Here is a 26590-nt window from a genome sequence, read left to right as displayed (position 1 = left end):
ATAATATATTCATCAGAAGAAAGGTCTGTAATAGCTGGTGGCCTCTCTCTTCAGTACTGCAACCAACACACCTGCCAGAGGAACAAATATAGCAACCTGCCAAGTCCAAATGTGGGATGTGATATAGGATAAAGATCTAGAATGGGGAATATAAAAAAACCATCCATGCAGAAATTAAAAATGCTGTGGGATTCCTTACTTTAGTGCAAATGACTCCCTTTATAATGTATGCAGTGTAGTTGTAGCTGTGTTGGTCCCAGGATATTAGAGAGACATAGTGGATGAGGTAATATCTATTATTGGACCAATTTCTGTTGGTGAAGGAGACAAGCAACCAAACCACACAGAGCTCTTCTTCAGGTCTGGGAAAGGTATTTCTAGCATCACAGCTAAATGCAAGGTGGAACAGATTATTTCTTATTTATTTAGCATAAGTAGTTAGCACATTTTGTAAAGGACCATTCAAGGTAGAGTGGCCCATTATCATCAAACAACTACAACCCATACTTGATGCAGACCCCATCCTGAAAGAAATCTTTCCTGAACCACCTGACCTTTCCAACTTCATCATCAGATGCAAGCTCCCCAGAGCAGGACACATCAACTCAAAGTGGCATCAGACCCAACCAGCACAACAGATGCAAAATGATAAAAGATAGAATCACCCTATCTATAGAAATCACCCTTTTCACAAAGCGATCACTCTATATTTGACCTATCAGTCCCACTAGCACAACTAGAGGGGGAGCAGGGGGAATGGCCGTTCCCACTGAGCAGAAAAATGGTGCCTTTTTAATCTTTACTCGCCTGGGTCTTCAGCGCTTTTACTCACCTGGTAGTGCTCTGGGTCTTCGGCAGTGCTTTCACTTACCCAGCAGTGCTCTGGGTCTTCGGCGGCAGGTTCTTCAGCTACTCTGGGTCGGTGGGGGTTTTTCTTTCTTCTTTACGGTGGGTGGCACCTTTTTTTATGTGTTCACTCCCCCTGCTACTAAAACCTGGCTTTGCCACTGATCAGTCCTCATCTTCAAAGAAAACCTGCACAAAATTTTCAAAAGATGAGCCTGGGAGCTTAAATTCATTACTCTGTTGGACACTAAAAATCATGGACCTACCAGAGACACTGGATTTATGTTTATTACAACAATCTGTAACCCATTCATCCCCTTTTTGTCCTGTGACTGCAGAAATGTTAACCACCACTCTACCTTGAATGTCCCCTTAGAAAATGGGCTAACTACTTGGGGTAAACAATCTGTTCCACCTCACATTTAGCTGTGATGCTCATACCTTTCTCAGACCTGAAGAAGAGCTTTGTGGGGGCTTGAAAGCTTGTCTCTCTCATGAACACAGGTTGGTCCAATAAAAGATATTACCTCACCCACCTTGTCTTCTTCTACACTCTCAGTTTTAGGATTCTTTCAGAACTAAATTATTTTCTACAGTTAAAGTGAGTCAGGAGAAGTAACATCAAGTCTGTTGAATGAAGGTAAGTTTGGGGCTAAATGAATAGCATCTCTCAAAATAAGGTACAATGAAGTACTATGCAGAGAACATGTCTTTTTCACAATAGCTATGGGGGTTTCTCCATAATACATCCACCAAACACACTGGAGTTAAGAAAGCAGTTAACTAGGCTGTAAACCACTATGAGAGCCTGCTGCATTTTGTAGAGCCCATATCCTATCTCCTCAGCATTATTTCTAAGGGGACATACTTAAGGAGGTCAGTTTAATTTGGAAGCAGCCATTTAACAGGCACAGACAAAATTCCTGGAGGTTCCCACCTGCCGCCCCCTCCTCAGTCTCTTTCAGGCCTCAGCTGTGCTCACTTCTATGTAAGAACATTTATGGAAGTCACCCAAGACCCCAAAGCTGTGGGCATTGCAGGGGGAAAACACTTTAGCTGTTTAAACATTTAATGTCAGAAATAGCCACACAACACTTTACTTAAAAAAGAAAAGTTTTGGTTTGTTATGACCCAAGTTATTAGTCAATGTCCTGCTATGAGCCGATCCAGCACATCTCAGTTATGTGGAGATTAAGTCTTTCACTTGGAGATTAATTTTCAATCAGTTTATTTTTGAGCCCCTCTCAGGAGGAAGGATTTTGTTCTGCGTTGCAGTCAGGCATCTACCATCAAGCCCTTGTTCTGGCTGCAACTGGAAGGCATCTCCCGCCTGATGAATGACTTGGCCGGGTCTTAAAGTGATATAGTTGCGAAAAAAATAGCCAGCTCGGTTTGAAATCCCCTCAGTGAAATTATCCTAGAGTGAGAGAGAGCCCGGCCAGGGCTGGCTAGGGGGGGAAATACCCCGCCCCCCAAAGCCGCTCCAGCTGGCAGTGCTGCTGTCCCAGGGCGCGCACCGCCCTGCCCTGCCGAAGCCCCAGCTGTGAGGCACTTGTTTGGCAGTAGCCTGGGGGCGATGCTGGTGGGTGTCTGTCAGGAGGCAGCAGCAGCAGTAGCAGCAGCCGCCAGCCTACCTCGCTCTCCGCTGCAGGAGAAACAGAGCCAGACGGAGAGAGGGAGCCTGTCTGCAAAGTGCTGCTCCCTGGTGCTCAGAGCCTGCTCCGTCTCCAACTCTCATTCATTTTGCCGGCTAACATGAGAGATCATGGCCGCCTTCGGGCTTCTCAGCTATGAGCAGAGACCGCTCAAACGTCCCCGGCTGGGGCCGCCCGACGTCTACCCCCAGGACCCCAAGCAGAAGGAGGTGAGAGCCCGAGCCTTCGGCTGCGCCGGGCGTGGGCTCCGAGGAGCTGGCGAGGGGCAGAAGTTTGCCCGGCGGCCACCTGAAGGGGTGATGGGGGCGGGGGTCGGGGGGTGGGAAAGGAGCCTGCCGGAGCGGAGCTACTGCTGGTCTGGGGGGAGCACTGAACCGCAGCGGTGATACCTTCACTGGGGGGCTGCGCCCAGCCTGGGCCTGAGGCAGCCCCCGCTGCTGCTGCCCCATTCCCCTCCCCTCCCTAGCGAATCCTTTTAAACTTTTGAAAAATGTCGGCTGGCAAGGCAAGGCAAGGCAACCCCCACTGACTTGCATTTTCTGCGGCGAGGCTGGGGCTGGGGAGGCGTGACAGCTCTCTGGACTTGTGTGAACAGGAGTCCCCCTCCGCTGGCAACCCTGGGGAAATTGATGTCCCTTCTCTCCCGCCTTCTGGGGCAGGAAATTCTGACCCAGAGAAGATGGACAGTCCTTACAGCCAGGCTTGTCTATGGTTATGGATGCTGTAGTGCACTAGGCAAGTTATTTGGATGTTGGTCAATGGTCAGTAACATCTGCTGAAACAAAAGCTGTTTGCTTGACTTCTGGGTGCCACTAGCAGACATAGTGCAGTAACCATGGCAGTCTGTAGGTAGGATCCACTGCAATTAACAAGCAATGATTTAAAAATAATCACTTGTTAAAATAATCGCTCTGCTGCAATTTGTCATGGGACTTGTTTATTTTTTAACTCACCTGCTTCCCATCTGTAGTGTTTTGTACAGGTTAAAGCTTTAGTCACCTGTAAACCATTTTGCCTGAGTGACTTTCTTTTTTCTTACTGTGACCTCAGCCAAATGGTAGTCATTGCCCTCATAGATATTTTGAATATAATTGAGGGAGGGGAAAACAATTTTGTATTAATCAGCAAAGATAATTGAAATGAGATGGGTCCCTAAATTCGCTGATGTAAAACCTTATGGATGCAAGCGTTCATGTCCTTCTGTTACAAAGATTTGGTATTTTTCTTTCTAAAAGTGCATTTTAAAAAAAATCTGCCCTCTAATTGTTAATGTAAGATGTAAAATTACAAATCCCAAAATAACAAGTAACTCTTAAGCAGTGCTTGCTGATGTGTTGACTTGCAGGTTAACCTAATAGAGATCTGAGACTGGAAGTAGGGGTAATGATTCTAATTTCAAAGGGCAGCTGGTAGCATGGCCATCTCAAGTGAGAGTTTATTAATTACTAGAAACATATTTTCTTAAATCTTAAGAAGTGGGCTCTGAGTGACCTTCAATTCGAAGGAAAGATGTAGCCCAAGGAATTCAGAAACTTGAAAATGTATTTTTAAAACTTCTTCAAAGAAGAGAGTGGAAGGAGAAACCATACTTGCTGCTCTCAAATATTATCCAAACATTTGATCATAGTCTTTATGCTGCTGTTTGTTTTTGGTAATATAACAAAAACATATCTAGAATTATGGTTAATTCCTTTACTTAGGACTTGGGAGAGTAATTCAGGATGGCAGGATGTTCTAGTTGGTGCTTCTCTGTAGAATCTGACAATCGGTTACACACACTGTCAGTATATCTGGTCCCTGTACACTTTTTTCCTTTCGCCAAGGAGATTTCCTAATTTCACCTTTATATTTCTTTTACGTTCAAAGCTCCTACTTCAAGCTGATTATGCCTCTGGCTGTCTCTAAAGTCCTGGGGTTTGATCCAAAGCCCATTGAAGTCCATGAGAGTCTCACTTTTTCCCTTGACTTTGTTGGGCTTTGGGTCAGGCTCATAGCCCCTTGTGTAGTATGAAGGTCACGTACTTCCATTCTCTGCTATTCCTCTCCTTGGTATCTGTATGTACTGTTCCCGGAGCACTTCCAACTTTCCACTTTTCTTGGTGAGTTCAGCGTTTATGAAAGTTGCCAGCCTGAGTCCTGGAGAATGAAGCTCTCTAGTTATCTACGGAGCAAGTATAGCATAAGCAGCAGCTATGCAAGATTCTCCAGATTACTTGGTTATCATGGCCCATTCAGTCTTTGGATTTTTGCTGAGACAGCCAGCAAGGATGCCAGTGAATGCTAATTTTGACAGTGATTTGCGAACATGGACACATCTGCCATGAATTAGACTTAAACTACCAACTGATTTATATAGGTCACCAAACAGTTATCTGATGGTATCTACTTCTGGTGACTGCTGACTTCAGATGGATTTGGACTAGTGATTCAGACAAAAGCTCCATTTTCTATCCTATTACCAATCTCTGAGCCCCTGTGGATTCTCTGAACTTCTGCTTCTTCCTGCCCCCCCCTTCCATCCCACACCCCTGTTGTCATATTTATAAATAAAATTGCAGGTTACCATTATTTGAATTATTTTGTGACACATTATATATTTTTACAAGTGATCTTGACCAAACTTACAGAACTGTATTTGGACTAAGCTGTGACTACGTACACAGATCAATTTTTAGCTCAGGAATGCTATATATTTTTAGTTAGGAAGTGGACTGATTCTTGCAGATACACTTTATACGTATGCAGTCAGTTCCAATAAGAGTGATAGTGGCAAGTGTCCAGATGGTTAATATTTAGAACACACTGCCTGGGTGTATTAGTAAGCAGAAAATAACTGCAATTGGCTTATTATTTGCCATGAGATAATTGATTGAAACATGACTTAAGGGGAAGACTTGCTCACTTTATGTTCACATGTTGCATTGCTATTTGTTTTATACTGAGCATACACAGTATGAAATAACACTACCAGCATCACTCCGTCTGTGTTGTTAAAGCATAGTCATCATTTTTGGAAGGTGGTAATAAGTTTAAAATGATTGATTGAAGAAAAGTTAGGAGCAAGCTAGAGTAGATATTTTTGATTAGTTTGATGTCAAAAACCATCATTTCATCCTTTCCCAAATTCATACTCCATCGAGAACAGGCAACACCTCATATGTTGAATTCTCAAGCTCTATATTTCAAATCTGGTTTTACAGCAAATGAATGCACATATGAGATATTGTAGGCTTTAAGACCTGGTGTTCTATGTTTTTTACAATTGGTCGGTCTCTTTGGAGTTAGTAATTTACTTACAGATACAAAAGGGTGGTTGAAGGCACCCTTCAACTTAAAAATCACACTTCTGGCTGAATGTTTGTTTTTTTTTTTTTTTTTACCTAAAATTGCTATAAAAGAAAGATTAAACAATTATTTTTGGTGCATTACTTTGGACAATACTTGGCACTTAGAAAGTTTCACTGTGTAGTCAAGCTTCCTCTGTTGAATGACTGCATTTTTCACATAATATAGGAGAGAAAAACATTGAAAAAAAATTAAGGAAAATGTGATTGCAGGGGAACTTGGGGCAAGTGTGGTACCTAAACCTACTTTTTTTTCTTTTTTCAAATGCTTATTAGATTTCAAGTTGACTACGTTCCTTTAAAATAAACTCAGCTAACATTAAATGCTGTCTAACACAGATCTAAGGCATAACACTTAAACTAAATAATACAATGCAGTGTCAGGGCCAGGTCCTCCCTGTTTTACTCATGAGTAGTCCCATTGACTTAAAAAGCGTTACAGAATTTGATCCTTATAACTTGTATGAAAGAGACTATTAAATCTCGCAATGATTTACAGAATCAAATTCAGAGTGTAACAATTCAGTGAAAGCAGCAAAGAGTCCTGTGGCACCTTATAGACTAACAGACATATTGGAGCATGAGCTTTCGTGGGTGAATACCCACTTTGTCGGATTCATGTCATGTCATGCATCCGACGAAGTGGGTATTCACCCACGAAAGCTCATGCTCCAATACATCTGTTAGTCTATAAGGTGCTCCAAGACACTCTGATGCTTTTACAGATCCAGACTAACATAGCTACCCCTCTGATGCTTAACAATTTAGTGTCATGCACATCATTATTGTATTTAAGAAGTGCCCCCAGTAAGGAAGGGTGTCAAGGTTCCTTCCCCCCTCTGAACTTTAGGGTACAAATGTGGGGACCTGCATGGACACTTCTAAGCTTAATTACTAGCTTAGATCTGGTAACTCTGCCATTTGCCGCCGCCACCCAAGTAGCCAGAAAGTCATGTCTGCGAAACTGCTGTTCTTTCTCCCACGCAAAAAACCTTCCCCCTCCCTGGGTAGACTTGAGAGACTCCTCCATCAATTCCCTAGTGAACATCAGATCCAAACCTCCTTGGATCTTAAAAACAAGGAGGAATTAAATATTCCCGCTCTTCCCCCCTAGACCGCATCCAGCAATTCCTGGTGTAGTCCAAGATCCAATCCCCTTGGATTTCTTAAAACAAGGAAAAATCAAATCAGGTTCTTAAAAAGAAAGGCTTAATTAAGTTAAGGAAAGAAACGGTAAAAATCATCTCTGTAAAATTCAGGATTGGAAAACTAACTTTCAGGGTAATCGAGTTCAATAGAGCGCAGACGGAAAACCCCCTCTAACCTTAGGTTCAAAGTTTCAGCAAGCCAAGCGTAAAATCCTCTCAAGCAAAAAGGAGACATTTACCAAGTTTGAGAAACAACAAATTAAGACTTAACTTGCCGCCTTGGACTGGCTATTACTTACAATTTTGAAATATGAAGAGACTTGATTCAGAGAAGATTTGGAAGAGCATGGAGTAAATGTCTGTACGTCTGGTCCCTCTTAGTCCCAAGAGCGAACAACACCCAAAACAAAGAGCACAAACAAAGACTTCCCTCCACCAAGATTTGAAAGTGTCTTGTTCCCTTATTGGTTCTCTGGTCAGGTGTCAGCCAGGTTTACTGAGCTTCTTAATCCTTTACTGGTGAAAGAGGCATTAGTCCTTAACTATCTGTTTATGACAAAGGGGCATCCGTTGTTTTTTCCAAACTAGGAGAATACAGCATGACTCTTCCCAGACTTCAGTTCTCCTAGGTTTAAAATGCCTCCCATTACATCCATAACCCAGACTTCACTTTATTTCATTTCAGATACTGAATTGTTTCATCCAGCATAACAGGGAAATCTCGTCTAACACGATTCCCTTATACAGGTTCAAAACATGCATATTCTTAGTCCCTTTGAAAGTACATGTAAATCGCTCCTTTCTCTCATGCTCTGAGAATCCATTTAATAAGTTCAATGTGTAATCTTCACAGCCTCTGATACACCTTAGGCTTTAAAGCTCAGTGTTTTCCCCTTTCCGAAGTAATGGAAGCACCATTCTGAATAGTTACCCTAGAAAGCACTGATTGCCATATTAATATTAAGACTAATCCTCCCTAGCTTCCTCCTCCACCCACTTGCAATGTATTGGATTGTCCATAAGATGTAACTAGTATGTTATCTGTGTGCTTTCTCATCTGTTTTAAGGAGTTATTTCTTGATCTCATAGTTATAAATCAGCTGCACTACTATAAACCATGTATAGGCTGGGGATTTGTGCCAGGGCAGCTGAATCAGTGGCTAAAATCGCACTGTAGACATGAACATAAGAATGGCCAAACTGGGTCAGACCAAAAGTCCATCTAGCTCAATATCCCGTCTTCCAACAGTGGCCAATGTCAGGTGCTCCAGAGGGAATGAACAGAATAGTATCTGAAATCAAGTGATCCATCCCCTGTTGCCCATTCCCAGCTTCAGGCAAACAGAGGCTAGGGACCCCATTCCTGCCCATCCTGGCTAATAGCCATTGACGGACCTATCTTCCATGAATTTATCTAGTTCTTTTTTGAACCCTGTTATAGTTTGCATCTGAAAAAGTGGGTTTTTTACTCATGAAAGCTTATGCCAAAATAAATCTGTTAGTCTTTCAGGTGCAACCAGACTCCTTGTTGTTTTTGTGGACATAGAGTAATTCAGCTACCCCCCTGATATTTGTTATAGTTTTGGCCTTCACAACATCCTCTGGCAAAAAGTTCCAGAGGGTGACTGTGCATTGTGTGAAGAAATACTTGCTTTTGTTTGTTTAAAACCTGCTGCCTATTAATTTCAGTTGGTGACCCCTAGTTCTTGTGTTATGAGAAGGAGTAAATAACACTTCCTTATTTACTTTTTCCACATCAGTCTTGATTTTATAGACCTCTATCATAGCCCCCTGCTTAGTCGTCGTCTTTTCCAATCTGACAAGCCCCAGTCCTTTCAATCTCTCGCATATGGAAAATGTTCCATACCCCTAATAATTTTTGTTGCTCTTTTATGAACCTTTTCCAGTTCCAATATATCTTTTCTTGGTGTTTTTTTTTTTTTTTTTTTTAAGATGGGGCGACCACATCTGCATGCAGCATTCAAGATGTGGGCGTACCATGGATTTATATAGAGGCAATATGATATTTTCTGTCTTCTTATTTATCCCTTTCGTAATGATTTCCAACGTTCTGTTTGCTTTTTTTGGACTGCTGCTGCACATTAAGTGGATGTTGTCAGAGAACTGTCCATGGTCTTACTAAGGAAAGATTGGATACCTGAACTACTGCTTTAACCTTAAGGTCCCAAAATCCAATCCCCCACTCTCTCTCTGCTGCTGGCTGAAAAAAAAATATGTTTTTGTGAGAGTTTAGGCCAGAGCTGAAATTAATGAGACATTATATATGCTTATCAGCTAAGACATCTGCTTTTTCAGTAATGTCTGTTACCTTACAAATGCCTACAGAGAATATAAAGATAGCATTACAAATGTAGCTGAACATGTGCAGCTCTGACTCATTCACCTGTCCTTATTGGTACATACTCTGGATTTAATTCCACATTTGTATTTCATTTTGTACTTTTTTATCTCAATTTTGTTTTCATTCTTAGACTGGAAAAATAAACACACAAGCTGATCATAACAGGTTGTATACTGTTAATTTTTTATATAGAGCATTTCTAAAATGTTTAATAGTAATCCAGTAAATCTGAAAATGCAATCTAGGTTTAACTTCAGTGTACTAGTCTTTGTCCATGACGAATTTGTTAGCAAATGACAGAAATGAGCTGCTATTCACATTTTATATGAGAGAGAGAGAAAATACCTGAAATAAAAACAAAAGTCTTCCCCAGCTCACAAATGGTTTTGCAGTTGTGTGGCTTAAAATGTGATTTAAAAAATAATAATAAAAAAAAATTGACAGCTCAAAGTATTGTCTGATCACACTCGGTATTTTTCGGGGGGCGGGGAGCCTCATATTACCTATTTTAAAATAAAGGTTGGTATGTGAAGGTTTGAAAGACAATCTAAATGTGTACTCTGACCTGAACCTTCCTTTAGATATGCAGTTTATACATGTGTATTTGTGCTGGTATAGTTTGTAGGAAAAAAACCAGATACATGAGGTAGATGCTAGTTGAAGTAAGTGGAAAGACTTCCATTGATGTCTGTGGTCTTTGGGTCAGGCTCTTAATAGTATGCTGTAATCCTAATTCCCATGATCGAGGAGCTGTTTTCTTTCTGATACAGACCTCTCAAATTTGATGTGTACTAAAATTCATCCTTGTATGTCTCAAAACAGCTTGTGTGTGTGTGTGTCTCACTCACACACACACGTGGCTATTTTCTCTAAGTTTATGCTTTATCTCTTCAAAGAGGTTTACAAATGTTAACTAATCCTCATAGCAACTGTGTGTGGTAGGTGGTTAAGTGTTCCAGTTTTACAGAGAGGAAGAGGGTGTGGCACTGGCTATACCAGCCTGTGTTGAGTTGCATTCTACAGCCCTGGGCAGAATCAGCCCTAAATGCTTTATACAAGGTCACTACGGAGTCAATGTGATTTGAACATACGAGTTCCTGGCATACAGTCCCATTTCATAACCACTATAAATCACAGCTTCATAATAACTCATTTCTAACCCCTGGTAGTTGCTTTGTGTGGTGTCATCAATGAAATAATATGTTTAACACAGCAGACAGTGCTAACGTGCTGCATCTCCTAAGTCCAACAAATAGCACTAATTCCTTCATAGGTGTTGGAAGATGACCACACCTCTGTTTGAAATCCCGTCAATCAAATGGAAATTGTGTTAGGAGTGTTTCAAGATGGCATGTTGAATTAACCAGTCATGCATTCGTGTGCACACGCGCACACACACACAGAGAAACTTCTGCAAATGGAAATATAGCCAATCTAGTGGACAGTTTTATTACAAAACTGAATGTGCATATTCCTAAAACATATAACACATGTATTTTCCACTTTAGTGATACATTTCGTACATGTTTATAGTTAAGGATCAGTCAGGATTTTCATGATACAGTGGCTCAGGTCACTGTCTCCTATGGGGAAAACCAACAGGTGGGACAAAGAGAGGAGGAGAACTCCCCCCAAAATCTCTATGCTATAAATTGACAAAGTTCAAGCTATAGCAAGGTACTATGTCAAATCTCATGCAACAGCGCTTTGAAAAGGTGTTGAAGTGGCTTGAAGCTTTGTGTTGCTCTGTGCCACTCAAAGCATCATTGAAGCAATGCATTATGGACTGCGAATAATGCATTGTCTGTCTTGTAATATTGTACTAAAGAAAAAAGGTGGAAATGTAAAATGCTTAAAATTTAAAACACCACCAGACTTGATAATTCACATAAGGAAGGGAATCCAGAGTTTAATATGGAAAGTATTTATTGTAGCTGTATTGTAAATAGTGGCAAAATAAAGTGCCCGTTAGCATTGGATTATGCGTTTCAGCCTTCACAGCAAGGGTGAAGACAGAAACTCAATTTTCCTCTTCCAGAAACACAGGCTACTACCACTTCAGCTTAAGAGAAACTTCCTTAGCTCTTAGGCATATAGATAGAACACTGCGCAGATACAAATTTGTATCCGCATCTGATCTGTGATCCACAAAAATGGTCTGGATAGCTGCATCCGTGGATGTTAAGCAGATATCTATAGGGCTCTAGATACAAAATTTGTATCTGCATCTGATCTTCAATCTGCAAAAATGGTCTGGGGATTTGCAGGCCTCTACATATAAGACCTATGAGACACAAGTAATTCTGATTCTGCCCAGTTGAGGGAAATGTCCTACATATATGAGCCAGTTCATTAGTGTCCTTTTATGCCTGTTGTACTTAGATTGCAGAGGGCCACACAACAATGGCTGAATGTGAATACTATACATGATGCAATATCTTCTAGACACACAAGAATGAGTAAAGAACATTATTTTGCATTTCCTTTCTTTTGTGGGTTTAAATTGGTCCCTTTTAAATTAGTCCTCTGAAGGATTCTCTTAGGTTAAAAATTACGTTTTTAATAACACTATTAAACTGAAATAATTTTAAATCTAATTTACCATTCACTGGTTCTGCTGTCTGTTTACTTCATATGCTTCATTTAGCTTGGATGTCAAAATACACTGGGCAGTTCTCATTTTATTTTTCCCTGTAATTTTCTAGTCATTTACTTTCTGATTCTCCTTCACTAGCCCAATGATGCAGCGACTGAGTGATAAATATTACTGGAGAATGCTGAAATTTGAAGAGACTCTTTTGCAACGAATTAAAAACAAATTCATACTGTATAGTCTGAAGTACCCAACAGTGATCCTTTAACATTGTTTGAACATAATTATTTATGATGTATTTGATTCATACACATGTTCTCTCTCTGGATTCAAAAACACTAATTGAAGTAGACCTGTCATGTACTGATTGTGACCCTAGGAGCACCCCAATGCCAGTTGGCAAGGGGGTCCCTGGTACATAACAGTAAAACTCAGCTGGCCTGACCAGCTCAGTGCACCTCATATGCTGTTGACATGGAAGGTATCATGTACAAACTAGTAACATGCTGGTCCTGAAAATCATTGCATGCTGTATATATGGGGCTTGTACAAAGAGTTGTAAATCTGTGCTGGAATTCTGCTAAAATGTGTTTGGCAAGCAATGCATAAACCCAGTCTGCCCTAGAAAAAGGAATATGTATTTGCTTGTCTGACCTGCCTGGTTGCCAGGGAGAGACAATGAAGGTACTTATAAGGTAAATAAAGCTAACAAGCAGGGAAGAAGACAGCATGGTGTCTACACCGCAGCAGGGGAGAGAAGTTCTGTCTGGTCATACTTTTCAAAGAATATATTTCAAAGAATATATTTCAAATACACTTATTTTATCTTTCACCCATGGAATCAAAGAAACCAAGTGCTTTGAGCTCTATGTGTTGGGTCCTGGCTAAAGACCCGGCCAGCTATGCTGGAAGAATGACCGTGGTGAGAAAAACTTCTTTGAACAGAAGATACTCTAGTTTCTATGATATTTAATCATAGAAGTATATTTTTAGTTTGTTTGTAACGATTTCTATCCTTATTCCTTATACTTGGTGTCACTTAAAACTATAAAAAGAATAGGAGTACTTGTGGCACCTTAGAGACTAACAGATTTATTTCAGCATGAGCTTTCGTGAGCTACAGCTCACTTCTTTGGATGCATAGAATGGAACACACAGACAGGAGATATTTATACATACAGAGACCATGAAAAGGTGGAAGTATGCATACTAACAGGAAGAGTCTAATCAATTGAGATGAGCTATTATCAGCAGGAGAAAAAAAGCTTTTGAAGTGATAATTAAGATGACCCATAGAAGGTGTGAGGAGAACATAACATAGGGGAATAGATTCTATTAGTGTAATGACCCAACCATTCCCGGTCTCTGTTTAGGCCTGAGTTAATTGTATCTAATTTGCATATTAATTCGAGTTCAGCAGTCTCTTTGGAGTCTGCTTTTGAAGTTTTTTATGTTGCAAAATTGCCACCTTCAAGTCTGTCACTGAGTGGTTAGAGAGGTTGAAGTGTTCTCCCACTGGTTTTTGAATGTTATGATTCCTTGATTCTATGATCGTCTGTTGTGTTCAGTTATTCTATTTGCTAAGAGACGTCCGGTTTGGCCATAATGACATGCAGAGGCGATTGCTGAACACATGATGGCATTATCGTTGTAGATTGCGGTGATAGCCCTGATGGTTGCTGATGTGATTAGTCCTTATGATGTGTAATCTGTGATAATATATGTGGGACAGAGCTCGGCTCTCGGCTTTGTTGCAAGATAGTATCTGGTGTATTGATTGATTGGTGTGCGGTTGCATGTGTAGTTTTGTTTCATGGTCTGCACTCGATCTATAAGCGCAGGATGTCCTGTCTATTCCAAAGATCTGTGAGAAGGTGAGTATCATCTTTAAGAAGTTTGAATCTCTTGCATGTATTGATTGCTGAGAGTTTTAAGTTTGGGGGCTGTACGTGATAGCGAGGGCGTTCTTGTTTTCTTTGTTGGGCCTGTCCTGAATAGTGCTTCTGCTCTTTTGTTACTAAACTCTGCATTTACTTTTTACCATAAATATCTCCATAAATTCCTGTAACTAATGGAGAGTTTTAAACCCCAGTTACTTAATATACTACTTTGTACTGTCTGTTTAAATGACAGTAAATTTGTGGGGTGCTACCGTAGGGCAACCACTCGCAGAGATAATGATATCTGAGACACCTCCGGAATTGGAGCTCACTGATTTCACTTATACATGATAGGCAAGTTTGGACTGGTGAGTGTATTGAATCATAGATTTAAGGGTCAGAAGGACAATTATGATCATCTAGTCTAACCTGCAACAAACACAGCCACAGACATCTCACCCACCCACTCCTGTACAAACCTGTGTCTGAACACCAAGTCCTCCATATCGATCGTTTTAAAACTCAAGTGCAAATATCTTCCAGCAAGTACCCCGTGCCCCACTTTCAGAGGAGCGATCCCCCCCCAGGGGCTCTGCCAATCTGCCCCTGGAAAAAATTCCTTCTGACCACCAAATATGTGAATCAGGTTAAAACCCTGAGCATGTGGGTAGATTCACCAGCAGACACCCAGGAAAGAATTTCTCTGTAGTAACTCAGATCCCACCCCATCTTAACATCCATCAACAAGCCATTGGGCATATTTACCGCTATAGCCAAAGACGATATTGCCCAAATATTAGGGCTATCCCATTATACCATCCTCTCCATAACTAATTAGCTTAGTCTCTGAGCCATATATTTCTTGCTTCCCACTTCCCTCTTCGGAAGGCTGTTGCCAGAACTTGCACTCCTCGTAATTGGTTAGGAAAACCTTCCTCTAATTTCAAGTCTAAACCTTCATTGATAGCCACGTTTTATATCCATTTGTTTCTTGTGTTCACATTGGTATTAAGCTGAAATAATTCCTCTCCCTCCCTGGTATTTATCCCTCTGATATATTTATAGAGAGCAATCATATTTTCCCTCAGGCTTCTTTTGGTTAGGCTAAACAAGCACAAGCTCTTGAGTCTTCTTTTATATGACAGATTTTCCATTCCTTGCCATCCTTGTAGCCCTTCTTGTGCCTGTTCCACGTTTGGAATTCATCCTTTCTTAAACTGAGAGACCAGAACTGCACACAGTATTCCAGATGAGGTCTCATCAGTGCCTTGTATACGGTATTAAGACACCTTATCTCTACTGAAATACCTCACCTGATGCATTCCTAAAACCACATTAGCTTTTTCACAGCCGTTACGTATTGGCGACTCACTAGTCATCCTTGTATCAACCATATTCCGCGTCCTTCTCCTCCTCTGTTACTTCCAACTGATGTGTTCCCAGTTTTATAACCAAAATTCTTGTGTTAATCCTAAATGCCTAACCTTGCACTTTTTCACTATTAAATTTCATCCTTTTACTATTACTCCAGTTTACAAGGTCATCCGGATCTCTTGTATGATATTCCTGTCCTTCTCTGTGTTAGCAATACCTCCCCAGCTTTTGTCATCCATAAACTTTCATAGCGCATTCCCCACTTTTTGTGCCAAAGTATCAGTAATAAAAGATTAAATAAGATTTGGTTCACAAAACTGATCCCTGAGGAACTCCACGTAGGAACTCCCTCCAGCCTGACAATTTACCTTTCAGTACGACAACACTGTAGTCTCCCCTTTAACCAGTTCCTTATCCACCTTTCAATTTTTCATTATGATCCCCATCTTTTCCAATTTAGCTATATATTCCCCATGTGGAACCATATCAATGCCTTACTGAATCGAGGTAAATTAGCTCCACTTGCATTTCCTTTGTCTAAAAAAATTCTGTTACCTTCTAGAAGGAGGAGATCAGGTTGATTTGGCATGATTTACCTTTTTGTAAAACCATGTTGTATTTTTGTCCCAATTTCCATTGACCTCAATGTCCTTGATACTTTTTCCTTCAAAATTTTTACAAGACCTTGGATACCACAAGATGTCAAACTGACAGACTTCGTAGTTGCCCGGATCACGTTTTTTCCCTTTCTTAAATATAGAACTATGTTAGCAATTCTCCAGTCATACGGTACAATCCCTGAGTTTTACAGATTCATTAAAAATTCTTGCTAATGGGCTTGCAATTTCATGTGCCAGTTCCTTTAATATTCTTGGATGAAGATTATCTGGGCCCCCTGATTTCATCCCATTAAGCTGTTCAAGTTTGTTTTTTTTACCTTAGATGTGGTAATATCTACCTCCATATCCTCATTCCTATTTGTCATCCTACCCTTATCCCTAAGCTCCTCATTAAAGACTGAGGCAAAGTATTTGTTTAGATATTGGGCCGTGCCTAGATTATCCTTAACCTCCACTCCATCCTCAGTATTTAGCGGTCCCACTTCTTCTTTCTTTGTTTTCTTATTATTTATATGGCTATAGAACCTCTTACTATTGGTTTTTATTCCCTTTGCAAGGTCCAACTCTACATGGCTTTTGGCCTTTCTAACTTTATCCCTACATGTTCCAACCTCAATAAGGTAGCTTTCCTTTCTGATCACTCCCATCTTCCATTCTTTGTAGGCTTTCTGCTTTTTCTTAATCACCTCTCTGAAGTTTTCTGGCAAGACAAAGGAGATAACACATAGTTTAGCAGCAGCAAAGCTCGCACTTGCTGAAACTCAAAGGGGTAACGCACTCACTCACAGTTCTGGGAAACCCAGCAGATCATCATGGTAATATTCTGAAGGCTCTTTTGACTGCACTTGGTAGCTGTTGCAAGACTCTACCATACAATGTCAATGGCAGTATATGAGGAGTGTGATAATGGACAGAAAAGTTCAGGGTCTGACTTTTTCTCAGAGGTGTAGAACAGCTGCAACTTCCATTCAAACCATGGAAGGTGAGGATGCTCTGCGCCTCTGAACATCAGCATGCTGATGTATTATTACTATTATATTTTGAAAAAGATGTTTGAACTTCTCACCTTTATAAATGCTCAGCTGCTATGGTGATGAATGTTTTGATTGCAGAAACGGATCTTAAAAGTGCTCTGTAAAGCAATTATTATTTAATAAAATTTGAGCTCAGCTACTCTGACTATTTAAAACTACAAAACAGTTTTAAATCTTGATTGGGTTTGCTTGGGGACACTGCTTGACATATTGAAAGCAGGCTTCATGTCCCTTCAAGAGCCCGCAAAATCCAGTGCAGTGTGCCACAGCGTAGCTCCTCATAAGAGACAGCACTGTGTGGCATTCCTGCATTTGTTGCTTGGAGATGGCTTGATTTTCAAGCTAAACAGAGTGATTGCATGCTCTACCTTTGTGCATTTAGTTGTGTACAATTTAGGGTTGTCTACACAGAGAAAAGCCTCAGTAGCTGTTGTGCACTAGCTGTGTGGACACCAGGGCTGGCTCCAGGGTTTTTGCCACCCCAAGCAGCAAGGAGAGAGGGGAAAAAAAAAAAAACCAAACAAAAGTCGCGATTGCGATTGGCGGGACTTCCACCTTGCCACTTTCTTCTTTGGCAGCAATCCTGCAGCAGGTCCTTTCCCCCAAGAGAGACCCGCTGCCAAATTGCCACCAAAGAGCCTGACATGCCGCACCTTCCCCTTGGCTGCCCCAAGCACCCGCTTGCTGAACTGGTGCCTGGAGCCAGCCCTGGTGGACACTCTTACTGTGCACTGAGTGCCTCTGGGTGCATTAGTTTAATTCAGGAGTCGGCAAACTTTTTGGCTCGAGGGCCACATCTGGGTGGGGAAATTGTATGCAGGGCCATGAATGTAGGGCTGGGGCAGGGGAGTGTGGTGTGTAGGAAGGGGCTCAGGGCAAGGGATTGGGGTGGAGGAGGGGTGTGGGGTAGATGAGGGGGCACAGCAGAGGGTTGGGGTGCAGGAGGGGGTGTGGGGTGCAGAAGGGGGCTTAGGGGAGGGGTGTGGAGTGTGGGATGGGGCTCAGGGCAGGGGGTTGAGGTGTGGGGTGCAGGAGGGGTTCAGGGGTTTGGGCTCTAGCCCGGTGCCACTTACCTGAAACAACCCTGGGGTGGCAATGGGGCCCCAAAGCAGCCGGCACCATGTCACTGAGGCCCCTGTGGGAGGGGAGCCAGAGGGCTCAGCATGCTGCCCTCGCCTGCAGATACTTCCCCCGAAGCTCCCATTAGCCACAGTTCTCCATTCCTGGCCAATGGGAGCTGCACGGTATGTGTGTGTGCATGAACGCCTGCAGGTGAGGGCAGCGCACAGAGCCATCTGCCCCCTCCCACTCTCAGGGGCTGCAGGGACATAGCGCTTGCCGCTTCTGGGAGCAGCGTAAGGCTCGCGGCGCCCCGTGGGCCGGATCTGAAACTCTGACGGGTTGGATCCAGCCCGCAGGCTGTAGTTTGCCTACCCCTGGTTTAATTGGAGGTGTACTAATCTAAACTGGTTGAAGGCACTAAGCAATGTCTATACAGGGTGTTTGTGCAGGGTAACTAATGCACTTTAATTTCCCATACATGCTAACTTCCCTGTGTGGACAAGTCCTAAATTTATTACTGATGTTACATAACCAATTTGCTTGGCATTTTTTTTCTAACGAAGTTGTACTTTTAGGATCTGATCGTGCACCATGAAAGGAATTGCGCTCTCTCTCTCTCTCTCTCTCTCTGACATTAACAAGAGTGGGATATAGTTCTTATTTCTTATTTTATTTTAACCATCCCAGTATAATGGGTATTCAGTGATATGAACATGATTGGTTGAATTAAACTACTGTGATATATTTGAATCTTTTGATGGTATCTGGTACCTGGATTAATTGACCTCTGTTCTTGGTATGTTAAACTTCAGTTATTAAAATCAAAAGCTGATTGGGAAGAAGTTAATATAAAAGCAAAACCACTCCTCTGAAGCCCCACTTAGATCAAATGAATCCATGCCTCAAACAAATTTAGAAGTTCTTGTATCTGAACAGTTGTTGGAGGGCCAAATAAAGTCAAACCGAAGAACTACAGTATTTATGGTACCACTTAAACTTCAGTTCATTCCGTGGGCCAACAGTATGTATGATATTGGAACACACTGTCACTTATGGACAGATTTAAAAAAAAGCAGAATTAAGATAAAAAGACATACAGCAAAATCTTTTGAGGTCGTCTATGCAGTGAGCAGTAATAGTAACAAATATATTATTTTTCTTTTCAGCTTACTTTACGTTTGTTTGCTTAGAATTAGGGCTGTTGATTAATCGTAGGTAACACACGATTAACTCAAAAATTAATCATGATTAAAAATATTAATTGCAAATAATCGCAGTTTTAATCACACTGTTTAACAATAAAATACCAATTGAAAATTTTAAAATGTTTTTGAATGCTTTTCTACACTTTCAAATATATTGATTTCAGTTACAACGCAGAATACAAAGTGTACAGTAATCACTTTATATTATTTTTTATTACAGATATTTGCAATGTAAAAATGATAAACAAAAGTAATAGTATTTTTCAGTTCACCTCATACAAGTACCATAATGGAATTTCTTTATCGTGAAAGTGCAACTTTCAAATGTAGTTTTTTTTGATTACATAACTGCAGTCAAAAACAAAACGATGTAAAACTTTAGAACCTACAAGTCCACTCAGCCCTACTTCTTATTCAGCCAATCACTAAGAGAAACAAGTTTGTTTACATTTAGGAGAGATAATGCTGCTGGCTTCTTATTGATAATGTCATTGGAAGATGAGAACAGGCATTTGCATGGCACTTTTGTAGCTGGCACTGCAAGGTATTTATGTGCCAGATATGTTAAACATTTGTATACCCCTTCATGCTTCATTCCAGAGGACATACTTCCATGCTGATGATGCTCATTTTAAAAAAATGTGTTAATTAAATTTGTGACTGAACTCCTTAGGGGAGAATTGTAAGTCTCCTGTTCTGTTTTACCCACATTCTGCCATACATTTCATGTTATAGCAGTTTCGGATGATGACCCCGCACATGATCATTTTAAAAACACTTTCACAGCAGATTTGACAAAACACAAAGAAGGTACCAATGTGATGTTTCTCGACCCAAGGTTTAAGACTCTGAAGAGCCATTCAAAATTTGAGAGGGCCGAGGTGTGGAGCATGCTTTCAGAAGTCTTAAAAGAGCAACACTGTGATTCGGAAACTACGGGACCCAAACCACTAAAAAGAAAATGAATCTTCTGCTGGTGGCATCTGACTTAGATGATTTAAGTGAATGTGTGTTGCTATGCACTGCTTTGGATCATTATCGAGCAGCACCTGTTATCATGGATGAATGTCTTCTGGAATGGTGGTTGAAGGATGAAGGGACATATGAATCTTAAGTGCATCTGGCATGTAAACATCTTGCTACAACAGTGCCATGTGAATGTCTATTCTTACTTTCTAGGGAGATTGTAAACAAGAAGCGGGCAGCATTATCTCCTGCAAATGTAAAGAAATTTGTTTGTCTGACTGGCTGAACAAGGAGTAGGACTGAGGGGACTTGTAGGCTCTAAAGTTTTACAGTGCTTTATTTTCGAATGTGGTTATTTTTTGTATGTAATTCTACATTTGTAAGTTCAACTTTCATGATAAAGACATTGCATTACAGTGCATCAGGTGAATTGAAAAATGCAGTTTTTGTGTTCTACAGCACAAATATTTGTAAGAAAAAATAAATATAAAGTGAGCACTGTACATTTTGTATTGTGTTGTAATTGAAATCAATATATTTGAAAATGTAGAAAACATCCAAAAATATTTAAATAGTATTCTATTATCGCTTAACAGTGCGATTAATCACGATTGATTTTTTTTAATGACACATTTAATCGCGATTAATTTTTTTAATAGTTTGGCAGCCCTATTTAGAATCCTTTTATCACTTTGATCTCTTGGTTGGTCTAGTTTTCAAGGCTGTCTTAGGGATAGTGTAGGTGGGAGGAGTGTTTTAGCACTTTGTTGTCTTCATTTAAAATTCAGATTAGTGTTTCTGGCTGGCTTCATAAATCCTGCAGAGTGCTCAGAATTCTCTTAAATTCAAAAATACTGTAGTGAATTATTCCTATGTTACCCTTCAGACTTCCCAGAAATACTCAAAAGGTCTGCTCCTTGTTGAGGATAACAGAATAAACCAAAAAGAGAGTTTCTAGGTCAAACTCCTTTTGGAAGACTGTTTTGCCAAAAAAGATTATAGTCCATATTTTAAAAAAAAACAATTTTTTTCTGGCACAGTATTTGTTTAGTTTTGGTGAAATTTAGGGAGTTGGAGGAGACTGTTAGAGCTAGTCTTAATTGGCAAGTTACACCCCCCAACCTGTGAAGACTTAGGTATGTACATGCGATTAGTTCCCCTGAACTCAATGGGATTACTCTTGCTTTTTGAATTCTCAATTGTTCCATTAATAGGGCTGTGCACCTGTTTAATGTAAACACAAGCATAAATCTCTGTAGGATCAAGTCACTGTCAAAACTTTATAGTAGCGATAATCACTTACTTTTGCAGTAGGAGTATTATTGTAACTCTCCAGAAGAAGTAGGTTGAGCTGCAAAAGGGGCACCATTGCTTCATTGTAGCTGTTTATTCTGGCTGTTTCAGTATGTATAGTGAAGATCTGTTTGTCAGTTGTGGTTTCAGCCACCAAGCTGAAATGGTTGCATAGAAAGTTTCAGCAAAGCAAAGTATGATACAGACTATTTCTCTTTGTACCTGTCATAAATCAGATGCTGTTTTTGCTCTCTTGGGGCAGGACTACATTGGATGTTGTTTTTAAACCTTGCCACGGATCTCAAGTCTGAATGAAGCTGCCTCTGTAATGCAGTGGGAACATTTTTACCTTTTGCTCTCTGAACTGCACTGGTTTCCTGTTTGTTTCTGGGAGCAGTTCGAGATGTTGATTCTAATCTGTAAAGTTTTTCATTCTGTCTGACACCATGTCTGTCTATGCACCATCACAACACATGAGATGCTGACAGCTCCTAGGTATGTGATCTGAAGGGCTGGAGCAGAGGGGGCCCAGCTGTGGGAGCGCTCTGCTTTGGGCAAACCAAGAGAGCTTTCAGATTAACTATATGGTGTGTTTTTTTTTCTTTTTCCCAAAGGTCATGCAAGACACAATTTTTAGTCCAGATCTACTCTGGTTATTGATCATCCTTGTGATATTTATAATGGCTTGTTAAAGCAACAGGGCTGCTTGTGCTTTCTGTTATGAACGGTTTCATTTGTTCTTTGTTAACTTGTGTCATGTGCCCAGCTGCCACAGCACAAAATAAAAATATAGAAATGTCATCCCTTCTGTTTCCTACAGCTTCAGCTGAAAGCCTTCAGATTTCTAATCCAAAAATAATATAGAGTTCTGGGTGGTTCTTAGTGTCCTCTGAAATGTGTCTTGTACTCTTTGGATGGTGTAACATTTAAATACCTTCTGAAAGCTTGTGGTCATTGAGCATTGTGGGGTGCATTCAAGTAAGTGCCAGAATTACCTCATGAGTTTAGCCATGTCATTCCACTAGGGTATGCGGTGTCCACAGCTTTTGATGTCAGTGTCCCTCTACCAGTACTACAGAAGAGAGACTGGGAGGCAAGGACCAGATGTATAGCTTCATTTAGCAATGAGAAGTAAACCTAACTCTTGCCCCTCCTCCTTAAAAGTATGGAGCCATCTTTGGAGAAGTGGGATAAATGCTACTGATTCTTCAGACTTGAGTCTTGAAGTGCCTAAACTGGATGTACAACAAGTTTGTTATAGGATTTCCCTTTTACTGGCCACACTAAATACATCTTTGAAGAAGGGCGTGGGGAAGTAGATGGAAAGATTAAATTTATGTGTGTAGTAAGACCATGTTTGGCTTTAACAGTACACTGGAAAACTTCTTTATAAAGACCATGTCATTTTAGAAAATGGCCCTTGTAGTGAAGCCAAGAGCAGTGAGACCTATAGTAGGGTCATCTGCTGAGCAAGTGCTGATAATGAAAATCAGTGATAGTGATGGCAGCTTAAATATTTAAGTTTGGTCATTCTCCTAAGATGATACATTTGGGAAAAATATATATGTAAACATGCTTGTATATAGAGAAATTCTAGTGCCTCACATAAAGTGCTTTGCATGGGGAAACAGTGTTGGAGCCGATAGGAACACAGGCAGGCCATAGAATCCTTTTGCATTTCACTCCCCACCAAAAGAAAACCAAACCAATAACAACTACAAAAGTTTGCAAATCAGTACAGTTCATTGGCTGTAATGCTGAATACAACCTGTGTGTAACAGACAGGCTGGAGCCTGGCACCTCCTATCTCCGGGTCTCAGTAGGTAATCTGTGAGTTATGGTTTTTGGAGGGAGTGTGTGACTGTTGAGAGCAAGGCCTGCTAGGAATGGGGAAGCAGAATATAAAAGGCCGGTGACCAGATCTTATTTGCCAGTGTGAAGAGAGACTTGCTAAGAGCAGCATGCTGATGAGGTTCTCCAGTGACCGGGGGTCAGCAAGCAGGATTCCCAGTAAGGGGCCATGCTAAAGCCTGTGGAAGGAGATGGGAGATGGGCCAGTGTAGGAAGTGGGTCACAGAGAATTATGCATGGAGAAGGCAGCTTTTTTGCTGCTGTAAGATGTTAGGGGCTGGAGCCTCTGAATAGGGGATGGCACAGGCTTCCCTGTGGTGCTGCCTGATGGCAGTAGTGTACTGGCACCATGGCAGTCAAGGGGCAAAGGGGCTGTTGTGATACCACTGAAGCAGAGGGAGAAATTCCAGACTCGTCCAGACAGGTTTTCCTTTGGGCCTTCGTTTACCCCAAAAGGGAATGCTTTTCATTTGGTCAGAGGTCAAACTACCCTAGCAGTAAAGGCAAGCAGAGGCATAGATGGAGGAAACAGAGGCAGGGGTCCACCTAGCTTTGCATGTACCCCGTAATGGGGGCTTGTAGCTAGTGGATCTATCCAGTTCCTGGACCTGGATTGATGTGTGATTCTTGGCTAACCCAGAGCTCAGCCCTATGGCATACAGAGGGCTGTGGAATCAAACTCTGCTCCTTCTGTGCTTCCCGTCCTCCCCACTCCCAAATAGTAGAACCATATTGGTTCTATTGTGTGTGGGCCTGACGTGCAGATACTTGGATGATTTGCTCTCCAGGCAGTTTCTGTTCTTCCTTCTTTCCTCCTTTTTATAGGAACCCTCCGGCTCCAACAAAAATACAGACAGGTTTGAGCTGAAGCCTCGAAATCTGGAATGAGTTGCATACTGTCATTCTTTCTCTAAAATTGTATGAAAAGGGAAGATTTGCAGAGAATACACAGTCCATGTGCAAAATATACAGTGTGACACACCAAGACTTTTATAAAAATATGTTGATGCAAATGATCAAATTTAAAAAAAACTAAATTTAATTAAATTAACAAAAACATGCTCTTTGCAGGATGAACTTACTGCAGTGAATGTAAAGCAGGGTTTCAATAATCAACCAGCCTTCTCTGGAGATGAGCATGGATCTGCTAGAAATATTGTCATTAATGCCTCAAAGGTAAGGCAAGGTTTGTTAGTTTGTTGGAGTACAGATTCACAAATGCATGTGTATTTTACCATTTAAGTTACTTTTTTTGGAGGATGCGGGAAGGGAAAGCTGTCTACAATTTGTAAGTGAACAGTGGTGTTTTTTGTTGCAGATTGTTCTACCCTTAAGTCTTAGTATTTGTAGATCAGGATTGAATGTTTGTCTAGAAGATATGCCCTAGGAATTATTTTCAGGAAGTTCTGTGAACTGAGCTATACAGGACATCAGAATAGAAGATCACAATGGTCCCTTCTGATCTAAGAATCTGAATGTTGAAGTTAATTATAAACCTAATGTAAGAATGTTGAGAATTAAATTCCAGTTCTTCAGCTGGTTACTGTACTGCTGTCAGATGTTAATAATAGGGTTGTAAGTAATAACCAGCATGGATTTGTCAAGAACAAATCAGGCCAAACCAATCTAATTCTTTGACAGGGTTACTGGCCTAGTGGATAGGAGAGAAGCTTTAGATGTGATGATCTTGATTTTAGTAAGGCTTTTGACATAGTCTCATAAGCAAATTAGGGAAATGTGGCCTAGATGAATTTACTATAAGGTGGATATACAACTGGTTGAAAGAGCATACTCAGAGTAATTATTAATGGATCACTTTCAAACTGGGGGGATGTATCTAGTGGAGTTGCACAGGGGTGTGTTTTAGACTCGATATTATTCAATATTTTCATTGATGACTTGGACAATGGGGCATGCGCAGGAGGGGGCAAGCAGGCCCATGCCCCGACCCCTACCCGCAATAATCGGCAGGGCCACAGAACTCCTCCTGGCCCCAGGGCTGCGGCAGGGAGAGTAAACTACTCTCTACTGCGGCGGGGGCACAGAATGCGATCCTCCAAAAGCGGTCCAATTCAAATTCCTGCAGACACTTCTGTTTATATTTGCAGATGACCCCAAGTTGAGAGAAGTTGCTTGTAGTTTGGTGGACAGGATTAGAATTCAAAATGACCTTGACAAATTGGAGAATTGATCTGAAATCAATGAGATGAAGTTCCTTAAAGACAAATGCAAAGTACTACACTTAAGAAGGAAAAATCAGTGTAGAACTACAAAATGGGGAATAACTGGCTAGGTGTCAGGCAGTACTGCTGAAAAGAATCTGAGGATTATAGTGGCTCACAAATGGAATATGTGTTAACAGAATGATGCAGTTTTGAAAAAAACCTAATATTCTGTCCTGTATGAACAGGACTATTGTATGTAAAACATGGGATGCAATTGTACTGCAGCTGAGGCTGCCCCCGTGTCCAGTTCTGGGTGCCACACTTTAGGAAAGATATGGATAAACTGGAGAGAGTCCCGAAGAAAGATACTGAAAATGATAAAAGGCTTAGAAAACCTGGTGTATGAGGAAAAGTTAGAAAAAACTGGACTCCTTTAGTCTTAAGAAAAGACTAGGTGTGGGTGTGGGGAGAAAGTGATAACAATCTTCAGATATGTTAAGGGCTGCTATAAAGAGGACTCTGATCAATTTTTCTCCCTGTCCACTAAAGTTAGGACTAGAACTAATCAGTTTAATATGCAGCTAGGGAGATTTAGATTAGATATAAAGAAAAGCATTTGAATAGGCTTCCAAGGGAGGCTGTCAAGTTCCCATCATTGAAGGTTTTTAAGAACAGGTTAGACAAACGCCTGTACAAGGATGGTCTATGTAAACTTATTCTTGCCTTAGCACAGAGAGCTGGACTAAGTAACTTCTCATAGTCCCTGTCTGTTACAGCTGTCCCCCTGCTAGCATTTCTCTTTCCCTTCTCCTTTCTGTTTGTCCGGGGTGGCTGCCCCTCCCAGCCATTGTGCTAACTAAAGTCACAGCCCTATTCATAGGGATGGCTTGTACAGACTAACTGGAGCCACTGCTCTGCCTAGGGAGGGGGCTTCTTACTTCTTTGTTTGACTCCTTTGTTCAGACCCGGGCTCGTGGGGGGGGGCGCTGCCCAGAAATGCCAGACCTGAAGTGGCCAACTAATTAAGCATATGAGTCATACCTGTGGCTCAGAACATGCCCAGGCATGCTTATGCTCACCTGCAGGTTTTCCCTGCCTCCTCTCCTCCCCTGTATCAAGAGGAGCCAATCAAAAGTACTGGTGGGAAACTGCCTAAGTTTGCCTTTAAAACCAGACATTTTCTGATCTGACC

General features: G+C 41.2%; 1 protein-coding gene across 1 annotated transcript in view; it reads left to right on the top strand.

The window, feature by feature from the left end:
- The first annotated feature begins 2476 nt into the window (after positions 1-2476).
- MED12L (mediator complex subunit 12L) overlaps positions 2477-26590 on the top strand; it is a 324753-nt gene continuing 300639 nt past the window's right edge. The window contains exons 1-2 of the mRNA XM_075068471.1: positions 2477-2710; positions 24305-24409. Coding sequence (XP_074924572.1) covers positions 2612-2710; positions 24305-24409 — 204 coding nt within the window. The 5' untranslated portion in view covers positions 2477-2611. The remainder of the gene's footprint in view (positions 2711-24304; positions 24410-26590) is intronic.

The sequence above is a fragment of the Chelonoidis abingdonii genome, chromosome 8 (genome assembly GCF_003597395.2).
Source record: "Chelonoidis abingdonii isolate Lonesome George chromosome 8, CheloAbing_2.0, whole genome shotgun sequence".
In the NCBI taxonomy this organism is placed as follows: Eukaryota; Metazoa; Chordata; order Testudines; family Testudinidae; genus Chelonoidis; species Chelonoidis abingdonii.
The sequence above is the reverse complement of the archived record's forward strand: the minus strand, read 5'-3'. Positions and strand labels throughout refer to the sequence as shown.